This window comes from Urocitellus parryii, chromosome 8, assembly GCF_045843805.1.
Source record: "Urocitellus parryii isolate mUroPar1 chromosome 8, mUroPar1.hap1, whole genome shotgun sequence".
In the NCBI taxonomy this organism is placed as follows: Eukaryota; Metazoa; Chordata; class Mammalia; order Rodentia; family Sciuridae; genus Urocitellus; species Urocitellus parryii.
The window spans coordinates 46,025,016-46,045,583 of NC_135538.1; the positions used below are offsets into that span (position 1 = coordinate 46,025,016).

The following is a 20,568-nucleotide window of genomic DNA, read 5'->3' on the forward strand; positions in this document are numbered from 1 at the left end:
CACAATACCTTTATTTTTATGTGGTGCTGAGGATCAAATCTAGTGCCTCACATGTGAGAGACAAGTGCTCTACCACTGAGCCACAACCCTAGACCCCAACAAAACTTTGAAACCAAAGAATTGCAAGAACAATAGATGCAGGAAGCCACCCATGAATTATTTGCAGGTCTTCACTCAGTATGAAAGCCAGGGAGATTTAGGTTTTTCCTTGGGAACTATCTGTGGCTCCTCCAACCTATAGATTGCCCAAGGCACATGATCTTTATCTCCAGTCTACTAGGAAGATCCCTCAGTAGCTCTGCAAATGAGCATAATCCTTTGGAAACTGTATAGCCCACCTTCTATTTTTTTCAGCAAAGAACATTCCATGGAAAGCCTTTGAAGTTGAATGATATAAATAAAGCAATCACAGGTTCCATTTGCTCTTTTTAGTGTGGAAGCTCGAAGGGTATGATGGGCTAGCCCATCCTGTCCTTGCTCTTTAAAAAATATTTCCTGTGTTCTGTGTTTTTTTCATCAATCTATTTTCCTTAGCCTTAATTCCAGAGCCAGCCCACTGAGGAAACCCATTTCTACTGCCTACGTGGGATGTGGATGGGAGATAGACTTGTTAATGTTTGTTGATCCTTAACTTATTTATAGATAAATAAAAAATACACACTATCAAATACTCCCTGAAGACTTTCAGAAACAAGTCACGTTTTATGCTTTCTATTTTCCTGTTTTCAAGCAGGTGATCCAGGTAGCCAACTCCCAAATCAATTTAAGCTTTGATATGTCAAAGAATTCATCAAATTAATGGCAACTAATCTAAGCATAGTTTACTCATTCTATTCAATAGCTTTATAATTAATAATTAAATGATAGGTAGAAAGTTAGTATATAAGTTAAATTTCACCCTCTCATTAATACATTTTTATATAATTATTTTACACTTCGTTACAATTCTACTCCTCATTTATACCCCAGATGAACTTCAGTGGAAAGTCTCTCATGTTCCTCTTGAATACTCTATCAAATCTTTCATTCTGTGCCACAGTCAAATGATGTTTCCAATCTCCAATGGTACCTAATGGAATAAACACATAAAGAGAACACGTATGAATAAGGAACACTCTCATGGCAAAGGTCATCCTAATCCATCTTAATCTCTTTTCCAATCCAAGACAAATTTTTAACTTCTCCATGGGTTTGGATACCTTACCTTTCCTTAGGAATGAATTTTAAAAGACCCTTAGGAACACAACAGTTCAGTAAATTTAAATTTCAGTTCCCCACCACTTAATCTTATCCATTCTTTAGGAAGAAAAAATCTAAAAGATATGAGTATATTAGGATTTTAAAAAATATTTTGACTATATGACAGACATCATACTTAGCAAGTTACAATTATGTAATTTAATATGATTCTCAATGAAAACCTAGAAGATACATATTTCTTCATTTTTCGTTATAAAAATGGAAACCCAATGATCATCAACTAAAGAAGTCAATGTCACTTAGGCTATAGACTTACCACTGTTGCAGTTTAGCTTGATAGAAAATGAAAACCAATATTATGTCAGGAATGGTGAATGATTACAGGTTTCTTTGACATATCCCAAGGCAGAGGTATGCCTTTCTGAGAACTCTTGGTGGGAAGGCACCAATAGAGATTGCTTAGTCACTGGTGATGCTCTGTTCAAAGGGGGATTCTGTGCAGCTCACAGCATTTATTGGTTCCTGGCTTTGAGTTCAAACGTCAGGTGCCCAGAGATAGAAGAGATATGGGCACAAGTTGATAAACCTCAATTAGGCTGTTGTGCTCACAAACTTTCATTTTTGTTTATCGTGAAGAAACTTTATTGATTTCTTCCTTCCCCTCCCCGTGCCTTTCTTCCCAAGCATTATGACTTCTATTATGTGTAATTTACTAAATGCAAATAGGTGAATGTTCCAAGGCTGTCTATAGTGCTCCTAAATCCCTAGATACCCACAAATACTCCTGTCTATTCTCCTGTTAATATCCCCCTTCAGTAGAGCAATCTTCCAAGGTAGCTAAGATATACTAACCTCCATACCATCACATCATCCGGCCTAAACATAAAGTCTAAGACCAAACCTCAGTTCTCTATAAGCCATCAGAATCCATATGCCTTTTATGAAACTAATGAATTTACTTTAAATTTCAAATAAACCCAACATCTCTAGACATTGTCTCTCATCACAAAGGAGAGATCGTGGAGCTATACAAAACCAAAACAAATTTATAGGAGAAAATAGTAACACATCAGTCAAACAGAGCTGGAAACAAACTCGAGCATCATAAAAAGGAAGGAAGAAAAGGAACACAAACAATACAGGAGAACTTAAATTTACAGGAGATGCTAGGGGCATCAGAGAAATAGTCAAATAAAGAACTCAAGGCATACTTGATTCAGATGGAATGGAATCTTAAAGAGGTCATTAGACAGCAAATGCAAACAATGAAATATAACTTTGACAAAGAATTACATAAACAAATTCAAGAAGCAAAAGAACAACTTTACAGGGAGATAGAGGTTATAAAACAAACAAACAGAAATCCTAGAAATGAAGGAAATTATAAACCAAATTAAAAACTCAAATGAGAGTATCACCAGTAGAGTACACCAAGTAGAAGTCAGAACATCAGACAAAAATATATCATCTCGAAAAGAGTCTAGTCAACTCAGAAAGGCTGGTAAGAAACCATGAGCAAAACATCCAAGAGATATGGTATATCATGAAAAAAACCAAACTTAAGAGTCATTGGGATATAGGAAGGTATAGAGGTCCAAACCAAAGGAATGAGCAATTTGATAAATGAAAAAATTTTAGAAAACTTTCCAGACATGAAAAATGAAATGAATGTCCAAATCCTAGAAGCCTACAGGATACCGAATATACAAAATCAAAACAGACCAACAACAAGACACATTATTATAAAGATATCCAACATACAGAACAAGGAGAGAATATTAAAAGCTACAACAGAAAGGAGGCAGATTACATTTAGGGGTAAACCAATTAGGTTAACAGCTGATTTTTCATAACAGATGCTGAAAGCGAGAAGATCCTACAACAAAATATTTCAAACGATGAAAGATAATGGGTGCCAACCAAGAATATTGTATCCAGCAAAATTAAGCATCAGATTTGACAAAATAAAAACCTTCCATGATAAACAAAAGTTAAAAGAATTTGCAGCCAGAAAAACAGCACTGCAAAGCATTTTGGGCAAAACACTACATGAAGAGGAAATGAAAAACAACAACCAAAACCAACAGTGAGAAGTACCTCAGCAAAGGGGGAAAAAACTAATCAAAGAGGAAAAACAAACCAAATTTAAAAAATAAATAAATAAGTAAATAAACAAACATGACTGGAAGTAAAAACCATATATCAAGAGTAACCCTAAACATTAATGGCTTAAACTCACCAATTCAGAGACATAGGCTAGGAACCTGGATTTAAAAAACAGATCCAACAATATGCTGCCTTCAGGAGATTCATCTGATAGGAAAAGACATAAACACGCTGAAGGTGAAAGGTTGGGAAAAATCATACCACTCACTTGGACCTCGGAAGCAAGCAGGGGTGGCCATACTCTTATCAAATAAAATAGACTTCAAGCCTAAGTTAATCAAAAGGGATAAAGAAGGACACTATATACTGTTAATGGGAACCATTCACCAACAAGACATAACAGTCATCAATAAATATGCCCCAAATAATGGTGCTGCTACGTTCATAAAACAAACTCTCCTCAAGTTCAAGAGACAAATAGACAACAACACAATAATTATGGGTGACTTCCCCACACCTCTCTCACCATTGGACAGATCTTCAAACAAAAGTTGAATAAAGAAACTATAGAACTCAATAACACAATTAATAACCTAGACTTAACCGACATATATAGAATATATCAACCATCATCAAGCAGATATACTTTTTTTCTCAGCAGCACATGGATCCTTCTAAAAAATAGACCATATATTATGCCATAGGGCAAATCTCATCAATTATAAAGGAGTAGAGATAATACTATGCATCTTATTTGATCATAATGGAATGAAACTCGAAATCAATGATAAAAGAAAAAGAAAAATCTTACATCACTTGGAGAATGAACAATATGTTACAGAATGATCAATGGCTTACAGAAGACATCAAGGAGGAAATTAAAAAAATCTTAGAGATAAATGAAAAAACAGGCACAACATATCGGAATCTATGGGAAACAGTTCTAAGAGGAAAATTCATTGCTTGGAATTCATTCCTCAAAAAAAGAAAGAGCCAACAAATAAATGATCTCATACTTCATTTCAAAGCCCTAGAAAAAGAAGAGCAAAACAACAGCAAATGTAATAGAAAGCAAGAAATAATTAAAATCAGAGCTGAAATTAATGAAATTGAAACAAAAGAAACAATTGAAAAAATTGACAAAACTAAAAGTTGGTTCTTTGAAAAAATAAATAAGATTGACAGACCCTTAGCCATGCTAACAAAGAGAAGAAGAGAGGGAACTCAAATTACTAGCATACAGGATGAAAAAGGCAATATCACAATAGACACTAGAGAAATACAGAATATAATTAGAAATTATTTTGAAACTCTATACTTCAATAAAATAGAAGATAGTGAAGGCATTGATAAATTTCTTAAGTCATATTATCTGCTCAGATTGAGTCAGGAGGATATACACAACTTAAAGAGACCAATATCAATTCAGGAAATATAAGAAGCCATCAAAAGACTACCAACCAAGAAAAGCTCAGGACCGGATGGGTATACAGCAGAGTTTTACAAAACTTTTAAAGAAGAACTAATACCAGTACTTCTCAAGCTATTTCAGGAAAAAGAAAAAGAGGGAGTACTTCCAAATTCATTCTACAAGGCCAAAATCACCTTGATTCCTAAATCAGACAAAGATACTTCAAAGAAAGAAAACTACAGACCAATATCTCTAATGAACATAGATGCAAAAATCCTCAATAAAATTCTGGCAAATAGGATACAAAAACATATCAAAAAGATCGTGCATCATGATCAAGCAGGATTCATACCTGGGATGCAAGGCTGGTTCAATATACGGAAATCAATAAATGTAATTCACCACATCAATAGACTTAAAGACAAGAACCATATGATCATCTTGATAGATGCAGAAAAAGCATTTGAGAAAATACAGCATCCCTTTATGTTCAAAACACTAGAAAAACTAGGGATAACAGGAACTTACCTCAACATTGTAAAAGCTATTTATGCTAAGCCTTGGGCAAGCATTATTCTAAATGGAGAAAAATTGAAGGCATTCCCTCTAAAATCTGGAACAAGACAGGGATGCCCTCTCTCACTACTTCTAATCAATAAATGTCTTGAAACACTGGCCAGAGAAATTAGATGAAAAAAATTAAAGGCATAAATATAGGAAAAGATGAACTTAAATTATTACTCTTTGCAGATGACATGATCCTATAGCTAGACGACCCAAAAGGTTCTACTAGGAAACTTCTAGAACTAGTAAATGAATTCAGCAAAGTGGCAGGATATAAAATCAACATGCATAAATCAAAGGCATTCCTGTATATCAGTGACAAATCCTCTGAAATGGAAATGAGGACAACCACTCCATTCACAATATCCTCAAAAAAAAAAAAAAAAAAAAAACTTGGGAATCAACCTAACAAAAGAAGTGAAAGACCTATACAATGAAAACTACAGAACCCTAAAGAGAGAAACAGAAGACCTTAGAAGATGGAAAGATATACCTTATTCATGGATAGGAAGAATTAATATCATTAAAATGGCCATATTTCCAAAAGTACTCTATAGGTTTTATGCAATGCCAATCAAAATCCCAACGACATTCCTCGCAGAAATAGAAAAAGCAATCATGAAATTCATTTGGAAAATAAAAGACCCAGAATAGCTAAAGCAATTCCAAGTAGGAAGAGTAAAACAGGTGGTATAGGGATACCAGATTTTAAACTACACTACAGAGCAATAGTAACAAAAACAGCATGGTATCAAACCAGGCAGGTAGACCAATGGTACAGAATAGAGGATGAAGAGACGAATCCACAAAACTACAACTACCTTATATTAGAAAAAGGTGCTAAAAGCATGCAATGTAGAAAGGATAGCATCTTCAACAAATGGTGCTGGGAAAACAGGAAATACATATGCAACAAAATGAAATTGAATCCCTTTCTCTCACCATGAACAAAAGTTAACTCAAAATGGATCAAGGATCTAGGAATCAAACCAGATACTCTGCGTCTAATAGAAGCAAAAGTTGGCCCTAATCTCCATCTCTTGGTGTCGGGCTCCAAACTCCTTAATAGGACACCTATAGCACAAGAATTAAAATCAAGAATCAACAAATGGGACTTATCCAAACTAAAAAGTATTTTTCTCAGCAAGAGAAATAATAAGTGAGGTAAATAGGGAGCCTACATCCTAGGAACAAATTTTTACCCCTCACACTTCAAATGGAGCTCTAATCTCCAGAGTATACAAAGAACTCAAAAAAATTAAATAACAAGAAAACAAATAACCCAATCAACAAATGGGCTAAGCATCTGAACAGACACTTCTCAGAGGAGGACATACAATCAATCAACAAATACACGAAAAAATGCTCACCATCTCTAGTGATCAGAGAAATGCAAATTAAGACTATCCTAAGATACCATCTCACTCCAGTAAGAATGGCAGCCATTATGAAGTCAAACAATAACAAGTGCTGGTGAGGATGTGGGGAAAATGGTACACTTGCACATTGCTGGTGGGACTGCAAATTGGTTCAGCCAATTTGGAGAGCAGTATGGAGATTCCTTGGAAAGCTTGGAATGGAACCACCATTTGACCCAGCTATTCCTCTTCTTGGACTATACCCAAAAGACCTTAAAAGAGCATACTACAGGGACACAGCTACATCAGTGTTCATAGCAGCACAATTCACAATAGCTAGACTGTGGAACCAACCTAGATGTCCTTCAATAGATGAATGGATAAAAAAATGTGGCATTTATACACAATGGAATATTACTCAGCACTAAAAAATAACAAAATCATGGCATTTGCAGGGAAATGGATGGCATTAGAGCAGATTATGCTAAGGGAAGTTAGCCAATGCCTAAAAAAGAAGAATGTCTTCTTTGATATACGGGGACTGACTCAAAACAGAGTAGGGAGGAAGAGCATGAAGAAAATTACCACTACACAGGGTAATGGGACGGAGATGGAGGGAATGGGACGGAGAAGGGGAATTACATGGAAGATGGAAGGAGGCCCTCATTGTTATACAAAATACATGTATGATGGTGTGAGAGGAAAGAAAAAAGAAAGAGAGAGAAATATGTCACAGTAGATGGGGTAGAGAGAGGTGATGGGAGGGGAGGAGAGTGGAAGTGGGATAGGAAGGGCATCAGAATACAACAGACACTAGTATGGCTGTATGTGTAAATGTGGCTGTATAACCAATGTAATCCTGCAATCTGTACATGTGGAAAAATGAGAATTCATACCCCATTTGAATCAAATGTATGATATGTCAAGATCATTGTATTGTCTTGAGCAATTAATAAAAAATTTTTAAATTTCAGTTATTGTATTTTTCAGCATTAAAAGCCTCTTTTGGTTCTAAAAAAAAGAATACATACAAACAACAATAAGTGTTGGGTGAGGATGTGGGGGAAAAGCACACTTATACATTGCTGGTGGGACTGCAAATTGGTGTAGCAAATATGAAAAACAGTTCAAAGATTCCTTGGAAACCTGGGAATGGAACCACTTTTTGCCCCAGTTATCCTACTCCTCAGTCTACACTCAAATGACTTAAAAACAGTATACTACAAGAACACAGCCACATCAATATTTATAGCAGCACAATTCACAATAGCTAAACTTTGGAACCAACTGAGAAATGCCCTTCAGTAGATCAATGGATAAAGAAAACGTGGTATGTCTACACAATGGAATATTACTCAACAAAAAAAGAGAACAAAATCATGGCATTTGTAAGTAAATGGATGGAGTTGGAGAATGTAATGCTAGATGAAGTTAGCTAATCCCCCCCAAATCAAATGCTGAATGTTTTCTCTGATTTTAAGGAGGCTGATTCATAGTGGGGTTGGGAGAGGGAGCAAGGAAGGATTAAACAATTTCTAGATAGGGCAAAGGGGTGGGAAGGAAAGGAAGAGGACATGGTGGTAGGAAAGATGGTGGAATGAGATGGACATCATTATCCTAAGTATATGTATAAAGACATGAATGGTGTGAATATACTTTGTATACCACTCGAGGTATGAAAAATTGAGCTCTATATTTGTAATATGAACTGTAATGCATTCTGTTGTCATATATAACAAATAAGTTAATTAATTATTTTTTTATTTTTATTTATTTTTTTAAATTTTTATTTATATATATATATTTTTATTGTTGGTCGTTCAAAACATTACATAGTTCTTAATACATCATATTTCACAGTTTGATTCAAGTGGGTTATGAACTCCCAATTTTACCCCATATACAGATGGCTGTATCACATCAGTTACCCTTCCATTTATTGACAAATTGCCTTTCTAGTGTCTGATGTATTCTGCTGTCTGTCCTATTCTCTACTATCCCCCCTCCCCTCCCCTCCCCTCCCCTTTTCTCTCTCTACCCCTTCTACTGTAAATCATTTCTTCGATTTGTATTATCTTGTCTTACCCCTCCTTTCCTCTTATATGTCATTTTGTATAACCCTGAGGATCGCCTTCCATTTCCATGTGGTTTCCCTTCTCACTCCCTTTCCCTCCCACCTCTCATTCCTATTTAATGTAAATCTTCTTCTCAAACTTTCCTCCCTACTCTGTTCTTAGTTCTCTCCTTATATCAAAGAAGACTTTTGGCATTTGTTTTTAAGGGATTGACTAGCTTCACTTAGCATAATCTGCTCTAATGCCATCCATTTCCCTCCAAATTCTATAATTTTGTCATTTTTTAATGCAGAGTAATACTCCATTGTGTATAAATGCCACATTTTTTTTTATCCATTCATCTATTGAAGGGCATCTAGGCTGATTCCACAATCTTGCTATCGTGAATTGTGCTGCTATGAACATCAATGTAGCAGTGTCCCTGTAGCATGCTCTTATTAGGTCTTTAGGGAATAGACCGAGAAGGGGAATAGCTGGGTCAAATGGTGGTTCCATTCCCAGCTTTCCAAGAAATCTCCATACTGCTTTCCAAATTGGCTGCACCAATTTGCAGTCCCACCAGCAATGAACAAGAGTGCCCTTTTCCCCGCATCCTCTCCAGCACTTATTGTTGTTTGACTTTCTAATGGCTGCCAATCTTACTGGGGTGAGATGGTATCTTAGGGTGGTTTTGTTTTGCATTTCTCTGACTGCTAGCGATGGTGAGCATTTTTTCATGTACTTATTGATTGATTGTATGTCCTCCTCTGAGAAGTGTCTGTTCAGGTCCTTGGCCCATTTATTGATTGGGTTATTTGTTATCTTATTGTCTAATTTTTTGAGTTCTTTGTATATTCTGGTTATTAGGGCTCTATCTGAAGTGTGTGGAGCAAAGATTTGTTCCCAGGATGTAGGCTCCCTGTTTATCTCTCTTATTGTTTCTTTTGCTGAGAAAAAACTTTTTAGTTTGAGTAAGTCCCATTTGTTGATTCTAGTTGTTAACTTTTGCGCTATGGGTGTCCTAATGAGGAATTTGGAGCCCGATCCCACAGTATGTAGATCATAACCTACTTTTTCTTCTATCAGATGCCATGTCTCTGATTTAATATCAAGCTCCTTGATCCATTTTGAGTTAACTTTTGTGCATGGCGAGAGATAGGGATTCAGATTCATTTTGATGCAAATGGATTTCCAGTTTTCCCAGCACCATTTGTTGAAGATGCTATCCTTCCTCCATTGCATGCTTTTAGCCCCTTTATCAAATATAAGACAGTTGTAGTTTTGTGGGTTGGTTACTGTGTCCTCTATTCTGTACCATTCGTCCACCCATCTGTTTTGGTACCAGTACCATGCTGTTTTAGTTACTATTGCTCTGTAGTATAGTTTGAAGTCTGGTATCGCTATACGGCCTGATTCACACTTCCTGCTTAGCATTGTTTTTGCTATTCTGGGTCTTTTATTATTCCATATGAATTTCATGATTGCTTTCTCTATTTCTACAAGAAATGCTGTTGGGATTTTGATTGGCATTGCATTGAACTTACAGAGAACTTTTGGTAATATCGCCATTTTGATGATGTTAGTTCTGCCTATCCATGAGCAGGGTATATTTTTCCATCTTCTAAGGTCTTCTTCTATATCTTTCTTTAGGGTTCTGTAATTTTCATTGTATAAATCTTTCACCTCTTTTGTTAGGTTGATTCCCAATATTTTATTTTTTGGGGGGATATTGTGAATGGAGTAGTTGTCCTCATTTCCGTTTCAGAGGACTTGTCGCTGATATACAGGAATGCCTTTGATTTATGCGTGTTGATCTTATATCCTGCCACTTTGCTGAATTCATTTATTAGCTCTAATAGCTTCTTTGTAGACCCTTTTGGGTCTGCTAGGTATAGAATCATATCATCTGCAAATAGTGATAATTTAAGTTCTTCTTTTCCTATTTTTATGCCTTTAATTTCTTTTGTCTGTCTAATTGCTCTGGCCAGTGTTTCGAGGACTATGTTGAACAGAAGTGGTGAGAGAGGGCATCCCTGTCTTGTTCCAGATCTTAGAGGGAATGCCTTCAATTTTTCTCCATTCAGAATGATGCTGGCCTGTGGCTTATCATAGATTGCTTTTACAATGTTGAGGTATGATCCTGTTATCCCTAATTTTTCTAGCGTTTTGAACATAAAGGGATGCTGTACTTTGTCGAATGCTTTTTCTGCATCTATTGAGATGATCATATGGTTCTTATTTTTAAGTCTATTGATGTGGTGAATAACATTTATTGATTTCTGTATATTAAACCAGCCTTGCATCCCAGGGATGAATCCTACTTGATCATGATGTATAATTTTTTTGATATGTATTTGAATCCGATTCGCCAGAATTTTATTGAGGATTTTTGCGTCAAGGTTCATTAGAGATATTGGTCTGTAGTTTTCTTTCTTTGAAGTGTCTTTGGTTTCGGAATCAGGGTGATGTTGGCCTCATAGAATGAATTTGGAAGTTCTCCCTCTTTTTCTATTTCCTGAAATAGCTTGAAAAGTATTGGTGTTAGTTCCTCTTTAAAGGTTTTGTAAAACTCTACTGTATACCCATCCGGTCCTGGGCTTTTCTTAGTTGGTAGTCTTTTGATGGTTTCTTCTATTTCCTCTATTGTTATTGGTCTGTTTAGGTTGTCTATATCCTCCTGGCTCAATCTGGGCAGATCATAAGACTCAAGGAATTTATCTATGCCTTCACTATCTTCTATTTTATTGGAGTATAAGGATTCAAAGTAATTTCTGATTATCTTCTGTATTTCTGAAGTGTCTGTTGTGATATTGCCTTTCAATGTGTCCCATAGATTCCGATATGTTGTGTCTGTGTTTTCATTTAACTCTAGGAATTTTTTAATTTCCTCCTTGATATCTTCTAAAACCCATTGATCACTCAGCAACCTATTGTTCATTCTCCAGGTCAATTTCTTACCTGCTTCCTTCACTGAAAACATGTTTTCATTTTTTCCGTTCCTTAAGATCTCTGGATAATAACATTAGCCATCTACAATGATACAGAACCTGACCACAATCTTTAAAGGAGAGAGGTCCTGATGCCACTCTCCACAAATCTCTTATCTATCCATCTTCCTCAGAAGTGGAGTGAAAATTTCATCGCTTCCTTGACAGCCTACCACAGGTCCATGACACAGCACAGAAACTCCTCCTGATTCTTAATAATTCAGGAATGTGTGACTCTACCTAAATTTCTAGTTAGATGAAATTGCTAGAATATTCTTGCACCTCTTATTGTCTGGTTAAAATATTTCCTGAACAATAGGCTTCACAAATTTGACAACCCCCAATGGTCCTGGCAAGGATAGAAAAGCCATGTGTGGTTAAGTTGATGTACAATAGTAATTACTCACAAACATCCATGGTCTACAATTGTCCTTTCCTGTCTCTCTAAACATGTTTCCTAAATTAGGGAATTTGGCCTTTGGCAGCATTGTTTCATAAACATGTTGCTTGATAAGTAAAGTCTTAGTTACCTTTTCCATCTAGAAACTTTTCCATGAAAATGTCAAGTGTATCTGAAGGTTCTAATTTGGCTAGCCAATTTGCAAAATAAAAAAAAGAGACCAAAATATCTTTAGGATTTCTGTAGACATAAAGAACCTACAAGGAGAAGTACAAAATAATTTTAGCAATCCTTGGTTATTATTACAAATTTTAAACAGCTATATAATGTTTTATTACCATATTGAATCATAATTATTTTCATATAGTCTGCTAGTCTTGGAAATTTAGGTGGTTACAAATTTATTCTTTTTGGTATTAATTCAATTCAATTCAAATCAATTAAAACCATCATTTATATGATGGTTCACATGTGTGCAAGAATGTAAGACAAATTTCTAAAAAGTGGAATTAATTATTTATAAACATGTTAAATATTTTAAATTAGTTTACATAGACTGTATTAATTGAACATTCTTGATATTATCTGATATTTGATGTGTAGCACTGGAAAAAGTGAAAATAGAAAATAAAGTTTAGACTTCTGTTTAAAAAAACACATTTAATCTCATAACTGAGTATGGACATGCAAATTAAAATTAGTTTGAGATTACAACTATCATATTGATAAAAAATTAAAAGTCTGATATGTAAAATTACTAGGGATAAAATAAGAAACTAAGAACGCATCAATTACTGATATCAGTATGACCGGATACACATGCTTTCTTAACAATATACAGCCTCACCCCATAAAGTTGAACACCCTTGCATTGTGGCTTTGCAGTTCATTTCTTAGATGTATAATCTAGGAAAGCTGCTGCAGATGTGCCCAGGTTACACACTCAAGAACATTCTTAGCAGCATGTAGTTATAGCAGAATATTAGAGTAACCTAATTATTCAATGAAGAGAAAGTAGAGATCTGATAGAACTACCAACACAACTTGTAAAACTATGCAGTAGTGAAAATAGCATTTAAAATCTAGAACAAACAAAAGCATGTGGCAAAAATCCCAGGGGGGCCGGGGAAACAAAATAGAACAAGGGATAAAATATTATATTTTATTTTGAGACAGAGTCTCACTAAGTTGCTCATGGCCTCACTAAATTGCTGAGGCTGGCTTGTATTTGGGAACCTCCTATCTCAGCCTCCTGTGGCTCTGGAATTATAGGAGTGCACCACTGCACCCAGCTACACACAGAAGTTATCTCTTTTTCTTATGTAGTTGTGGAACACATTACATATGAAAAAAACTGATCCTATAATTGACAATAATAAGTCCCTAAAATTAGGACTGTGTACTGGGATTGAACTCAGGAGCACTCGGCCTCTGAGCCACATCCCAAGCCCTATTTTATATTTTATTTAGAGACATGATCTCACTGAGTTGCTTAGCATTTCACTTTTTGCTGAGGCTGGCTTGAAACCCGCAATCTTCCTGCACCATGCCTGGCCCAAAATCAGAACTCTTAAAGTACCATTATCTGATGATAGATAATTATATAAACTCTTACAAATTAAAAAAAATCATCAAAAGAGCTGGAATCAATTAGAAAAATAAAGCTGATATGACAGAGTATCTAAAGCATTAACAAAATTGTATCCATACCTATACTAAAAAGGATATGTATCCTTTTAAAATGTTCAAATTCAAAAATATATATTTGGAAGTAGATATACTAAATATTTAATTCAAGAAGTAGAAAGACAAATGCAAACAAAACATGAAAAGGATAATTAAAATGAAAGCACTAATCACAAAGTAGGTAATACTAAATTATGATTCATAAAAGAATTAACTTCTTCAGAGGATAGAAACTCAGTGAAATTGAAAACACCTTGTATTCTGAAAACTCTAAACAGGAGAGAATATAAAATTTTCATCATTCCAGAATAAATGAAATATGAAACCAAGAATTGGAGTAAATTGATAAGATGATGGGAAAATATGCTCTACTTTTCTCAGCCATTTAAGATCTACACAAAGTGGGTAAAATTACACTGAGAACAAGATAAGGTACATACGGAAGACATGAAAATAGACTTGATAAAATAGAACCACAGAATGAAGATAGAAGAATGTTGGAATATTCTAATACTAGTTGGCTAGAACTAATCCCTGTTTCTATTAAATTAAAAATCCACATTTAAAAATCATTGTGGTTTTAAAATATTTTTTAAGGTGGATGAGATAATTTGCATTATGAGTTAAAATATGTAAACCAATGAAGAATTATCACATATCAAACAGAAGTATCTATTTTTGGAATGAAGAATGGACAGTAGGAAGAGAGGAACAATAGAGATTTAGTATGTCAATATTTAGATTTCAAAATTGTGGAAATATTTAAAGCAAATCTTTCAAGAAATTGTGTTAGATCAATTAGTAAAACTGTTGGATAAATATCATGCAATATTTATGTGTTTCATCATGTGCTATATGAAATATAACTTATAATCATAAATAAGAACAAAAAATGAAGTTAATTAGATAAAATCTTGAGAGTATTTGCATAATCTTTGCAGTGGGAAAGTGTTTCCTTACTAAAGCACCAAAGCTACAAGTCATGAAAGTAACGTTAACAGATCAGTTACATAAAATTAAAAGCTTTCAACAATTTTTAAAGGTAGTCCATTGACTGGGAAAACACTGCCTTATGGAAATTGTTCCACAAAACAGTAAATAAGACTACTTAGAGAAAAATGGGCCAATGGATATTTAAAGGTTATTTAAAGTCCTATGAAAATATAAAAGGCAATCTCATTAAAATCAAAAGGTTTGCAATGTACTCAAGAACAAATGGTTTTTATTCTAGTATATTAGTCATATTTGATGATTACCAATTTTAATATGCATGTGAGGAGGAAAAGTATTCTCAAATGCTATTTACTAAAGAGTAAATTGATACATTATAGAAGAAAAGGAGGTAATGACTGCCAACACTTAAAATAGTTGGCTATTTTAATCTGAAAATTCCATCTTTAGTGAAACATGGCACAAGAATAAAAACATGTGAATTTCATAAGAATGTTTATTAAAATATAATATACACATTTGATGCAACTTACCTTGTTGATTAAATACACATTATATACTGTGAACCATAAAATAAAATCCTATGAAACCATAAAAAAGAATTTTATGGCCAATGTGAAAGACATTTTGCGATAAACTATAGAATTACACTGCAAATTATATGTGCAATTGCTCAAGAGTATGCATATATTTATAACTTCATATAATGTGCAAGACAACATCCTAAGCATAGAATAATTATAACATTTGAAAGTATGTGGATAAGGGGATTTATGTTTTCTGTCCCAAAAATGGTTAATTAATCTGTATGACATACTTTAGCTTTTTTATTCTTCAGACCTTTGGGTACTAAATTATACTGTAAATGGGAAGTGAAAAAGCAAGGAGATGGTCTTTTGCTATGGTCCACATTGTGATTAATGTATTCAAGGAAGGGAGCTCTAAGGATTGTTGTGATGTTTTCAGTTCTGTTACGATGTCCCTCAAAATAAATCAAGGATAGAATCTGCTGAGTCCAGATGGTTCCTGTAAAGATAAATCATCTTATTTTCAAACCTGAAGGAGTTGAAATAATAAATATCAACAGTAATCTCATGCATCATGAAATCACTTGAGCTTTTTTTCTTTAAAACACTCCAAATATGCTAATGAGTTTGCCCAATTTCTGGTTTGCTTTTTGTCTATATTAAAGTTAGTAAAGATAAAATCAAGTAGTCTTAGTTCCTTTCTCACTTAAGGAGTTGTGATTGTTCTGATTCTGTACAGTGATAACTTGGATTAATTCTTGATGTTCTCTTTGTTTCCTGTATTCCTTGTAAGGTCTTTTTTTATTATTAACTTGTAATAATTCTACCTATGGATGATGTAGGGTGTGATATTTCCACATACATACAGAGACTGAGTTGATCACATCAGGGAAATTAGCACTTCCCACTCTGCCATTTCTTTCTGTTTAGATCCTTTGATTTCATTTATTCTAGATTTTCATAAAATAAATTATAATATTGAGTTCTGTTTTACTACATTTTATGGGTACTTTTGTCTTCGTTAGTACTTCTGTGCTCTTTAGTAAATAGCACTTAAGAATGCTTTTTCTCCTCACATGCATATTAAAAATGTTAATCATCAAATTGACTGCAACTTCTTTCTTAAAACTTTACCTTTTAGAAGTTTAGACAAATTAACAAAATTATAGCATGTTCAGTTTCTTCCCCCCTTTTTATTATCATTTAAGGCTATGAAATATTCTTATGTCATATTCCCAGGAAACCATGATAACCCACATTATAGGGAAAGAGAAGACCAAAAATTTCAATGTTCTTATTGATTCTTGGTTCTTTAATGAGTTCAAATCTGCTCACGGGCTATGAAGGGATTTGGGAAATTCATGGAAATGTCCTATTCCATTTCCAATTAGAATGGACCCAGATGTGGTCACATGTAATGGTACTAAGGTTTCCCCTTATTTATTAATGATTACTTTGAATTATTTATGAGTGGCAATGTGGACTTGAACACACAAATCCCACTGTTCTCAAGAGCAGGATAATAGTGCTTCTTATGAAGCAGAACCCACAATTTTGAAAAATTGCTCATGCCAAGATATTTCAGGCTCCAAAGCTGATAACAATAAAAGTTATGGTGTCTTCTATAGCCCTACATAAGTTTTCATCAACCACTACAATCTTGGCCCAGGATATCCAGAAGCACTTGGCAATTTGCTGGCGATTATTAAGTTCTTTAATAGCCATACCAATGGGTGATCACATGAAACTGCTATTTTTCTACTGTTCTATCTCTGCCAAGTCTTATTATGGCTTGTGTGTCTGAACTCCAAAGGGGTATCTGAGCTAGAGTTAGAGAATCTATGAATACACATCATAAAGAAACAGAACTGATTCTTATTGAAATAAGCAATACCATCAAATATTGCTGAAATTATCAAGGTATTTGGTGTGACCACACACTAGGCAAACTATCATTCAACTCTTCCATCTCAACAAAATAATTCAAGAAGAACTTCGAAAGCACTGGGATCCATAAAGATTGGTGGAAGTCAATTTTCCAAAGGAAACCCATGCAAACAATAGGCTCATGCTGTTTACTGTACCATAAACGAAAACATCCTTAGTATTTAACTTGTAACTCTCTTATCATCTGTCAGCATATATGAAACTATGGCAAGTTAACAAGTTAGCTTACATATAGAATACAATTTTAGACCATTCTCAGATTGTGACAATGGAAGTCTTGAGTTCTAGAGTTTAGTGAGATAGAATGATTTCCTCAGTGCCCATCAAACTCTGTAAGATATTTAAGGAGATAGGCTGACTTGAAGTGTCTCACCAATTCATGTGTGACCAACTTTATTTTGTGTGGTGTTCTGGGACAACCACATCATAAATAAGAAAACACTGTGTGTGAAATCTTTATATCTACAGTTTTACCTCTTAGTCTGCATTGACCACTGTAAAAGTACAAACCAAGCCCTCCATGTGTCACCCCCTGCTGAAGTAGAAGCCACCATTTAAAAAGTTTCTTCAGTACCTTCTTTAGCCCAACTTCCTGCAGAAGTACATTTTTGCCTTTCTGACACAAGGTATTTCTAACATAGTAGAGATCTGAATTTCACGTAACATTTTTTCTGATCCTTAATGAATATCCAAATGAAGGCTGCTGCTGATGTCTGGGAAATAGCACATTTATACACATATATACCAATCCAAAGCAAAGAATATCAGGAGGCCACTCCTTAAACTTACCAGATTTTGGATATGTTATTATGAAGACATCATCATCTCTAATTTCAAAATCTTCTATAGCTTCCAGTATTTCAATGTTAGCAAACTGACGTTGTAAATAGTGGCCTTTAAAGTTATATAAGTATGAATTCTTATTGTCCATGATTTTTCACCTACAAGTACAAACAAAATCCTCTTCAAGTTCTTAATACACTATAGGATTTTATTATTTTGTATACTTAGTGATAAATACATGCCAAGTACCATTTCAAAGTCTTATGTGTATTAACTCTCTTACTATGCTAAACACATCACATATGTTAAATTACTTAAAACTACATTAATCCAACATTGTTGTATTTTTATCATAATTATTTTAAAGATGAGAAAACAGAGATTCTAAGAAGTTAGGTAGTTTTTCCTCAAACCTCCATGATTCTAAACAGAGACAAGAGGAAATCAAGGCACAGAGAAGTCAAACAAATTATTCAAAGTTGCCCAGTTAGCAGTGCTGGGAAGATTGGTAACAGACATTTTGGCCATGCTTTTAATCCAAAATATCTTAGAATTATCTTACATTTTTATTCCTTACATTTTTCATTATTACACAAACAAATTTTTTAATGGAAACACTTTTAGTTATGGTAATTTTTTATGTCTCTGGTAATTTTTTATGTCTTCTGAGGCTTGGGATTTGAGAAGCTGTTTTTAGTGAAAAATAGAAGAAAATGCTTTCCCTAAGGGACACCAATTGGTTTTACTTCAGAAATATTACCTTAGTGTTACAAGATTCTGCATAGAAATTATGATAATTTCCAATAGAAGGTGTTTGAATTAGAATTCAGATACAAATTTAAATAATAAACTTAAAAACAACAGAAAGTGAACAATCTAAACACAAAACATTTCAAAATTCAGATCAGCCAAGCAACTCTATTAGGTCTGTCTAAAAAATATTTATGGAATGTTAAATAAGTGAAAGAATCTCAGAAAAATCTAATAACTTAGAACCAGAATGCATTATTTGAGAAGTAAATTAGTAAACACTAAACCCAGAAATTAATTCCAGGGTAATCTTTAATGTTTTCAAAGTACAAATTTTCCCTGGTAAATAAATAGGCTATAATCTGAGAATAAGTAAATTTTTAAAATATTGAGCCTGTTTCTTCTTTCTCATATGTATAGACTCACACAATATTTGTTAAACAATTTTCTGAGGGAGAATTTACACTGCATTATATGGATAAATGGAGAAGCCCATAGTAGGAGGTATAAGTTGAGGAGAAAGGCAAAAGAGAAGTGTGAGTTGCTACCACATGCCTCCTACCAGCCCACAACACCGTCACACACACACCCTGAAATGTCACCAAGGGTTCCAGAAACTCTGGGTGGTGAGAAAGAGTATCAGGCAGCTTCTGAAAACATTTCAAATGAATTTTTTTCTTATTTATTACATTTAGCCACTGAACTTTCAATCTAAAGGTATAGAGAATTTTAAGAGCCATCATATCAGGGAAGCAATGGAGAAAGCATGTGAGGAGGTAGCCCACTGGCTACTCAGTATTGTTTGCATGGCTTTGATGCATGTGGGAGAAGGCGATTGTGTAAGCAGGAAGCCTGTCTGTGTCTCCTTATTCCTTCATGGAAGTCCCAAAGAAAAGGGGTGGGGGGTGTTCATAGATAAGTAGGGAGAAAAGGAGGTAAATACATATAGCAATCTCTCATTCAAAAGAGGTGAGAATTGATAGTGTCTCTGAATCTATCCTGTGAGTACTCACTGTTGAGATAGCTGCTGAAGGAAAACCAGCTCTCACAAATTTTTCAGGATGACAGGATCTGCTGTGTCACTGAGGAATAAATAGTCCATATGGAGTTTGTTTTGGCCCGTGAATAGTGTTCTAGAAACTATTTGGGTAGCTCAGCTTGGGTAAATTGGGTAAAATTTTGATGATGCTGGGAAAAGCATATCAGGTTATCCCAGATTCTTTAAAGGGATCAAACGTTTTAGAGATACTAAAAAAAAACTTCAGGAAAAGAGAGGGCACATTTACTTAATTACAGCAATTATGAAAAAAAAAAACACAAGGATTCTGATTGAAATCTACAAGGATAGCTTCCTTGTATCTGAATGATGGTAAGTCAAATCTTTCAGCCCATCTCAGGGGATGGTGATTATTCTTCAGTTCCCTTCTTGCACTCTCCTATCATCTACCCTAAACTCACCCAGTTGTTCTTCTATTGTTTAACTGGTAGCTACAGAAGGTTCTAGGGGTTATATAAACTCATGAATAATTCAAATTCCTTTTCCAATGCACACTGCGTTGCCCTTTCTAATTGATGCCCCTACAATACTGTTACTTTTTTTAATGGTAGATATTACCTTTTTGTTTTACACAATAATTGTTTTTTCATCTGAGACCTATTCTAACACTCCCATGGAATTTCTTTTTTTAATATATATATTAGCTATTGATAGACCTTTATTTTATTTATTTATATGTGGTGCTAAGAATCGAACCCAGTGGCTCACACATGCCAGGCAAGTGCACTACCACTGAGCCACAGTCCCAGCCCTCCCATGGAATCTTAACTCATTCCTCAATCTTCTG

The 20,568-nt window shown here is 34.5% G+C and overlaps 1 protein-coding gene across 1 annotated transcript; it reads right to left on the minus strand.

The window, feature by feature from the left end:
- Positions 1–947: 947 nt before the first annotated feature.
- LOC144256419 (amine sulfotransferase-like) lies at positions 948–18,122 on the minus strand. Its single transcript, XM_077801481.1, has 4 exons — positions 17,981–18,122; positions 15,535–15,743; positions 12,211–12,337; positions 948–1,069 (listed from the first exon to the last, which is right to left on the minus strand). The coding sequence occupies exons 1-4, from the start codon at positions 18,120–18,122 to the stop codon at positions 948–950; spliced, it is 600 nt and encodes a 199-aa protein (XP_077657607.1).
- Between the last annotated feature and the right edge of the window lie 2,446 nt (positions 18,123–20,568).

Bases quoted from the DNA above. Each gene is read 5' to 3' on its own strand.
- LOC144256419 (XM_077801481.1), bottom strand. From the start codon at position 18,122: ATGGACAATAAGAATTCATACTTATATAACTTTAAAGGCCACTATTTA. The intron at 15,744-17,980 runs GTAAGTTTAAGG...TTATCTTTACAG, and splicing joins AATAACATATCCAAAATCTG to GAACCATCTGGACTCAGCAG. The intron at 1,070-12,210 runs GTAACTAAGACT...TTATTCCATTAG, and splicing joins AAAGTTTCTAGATGGAAAAG to GTACCATTGGAGATTGGAAA.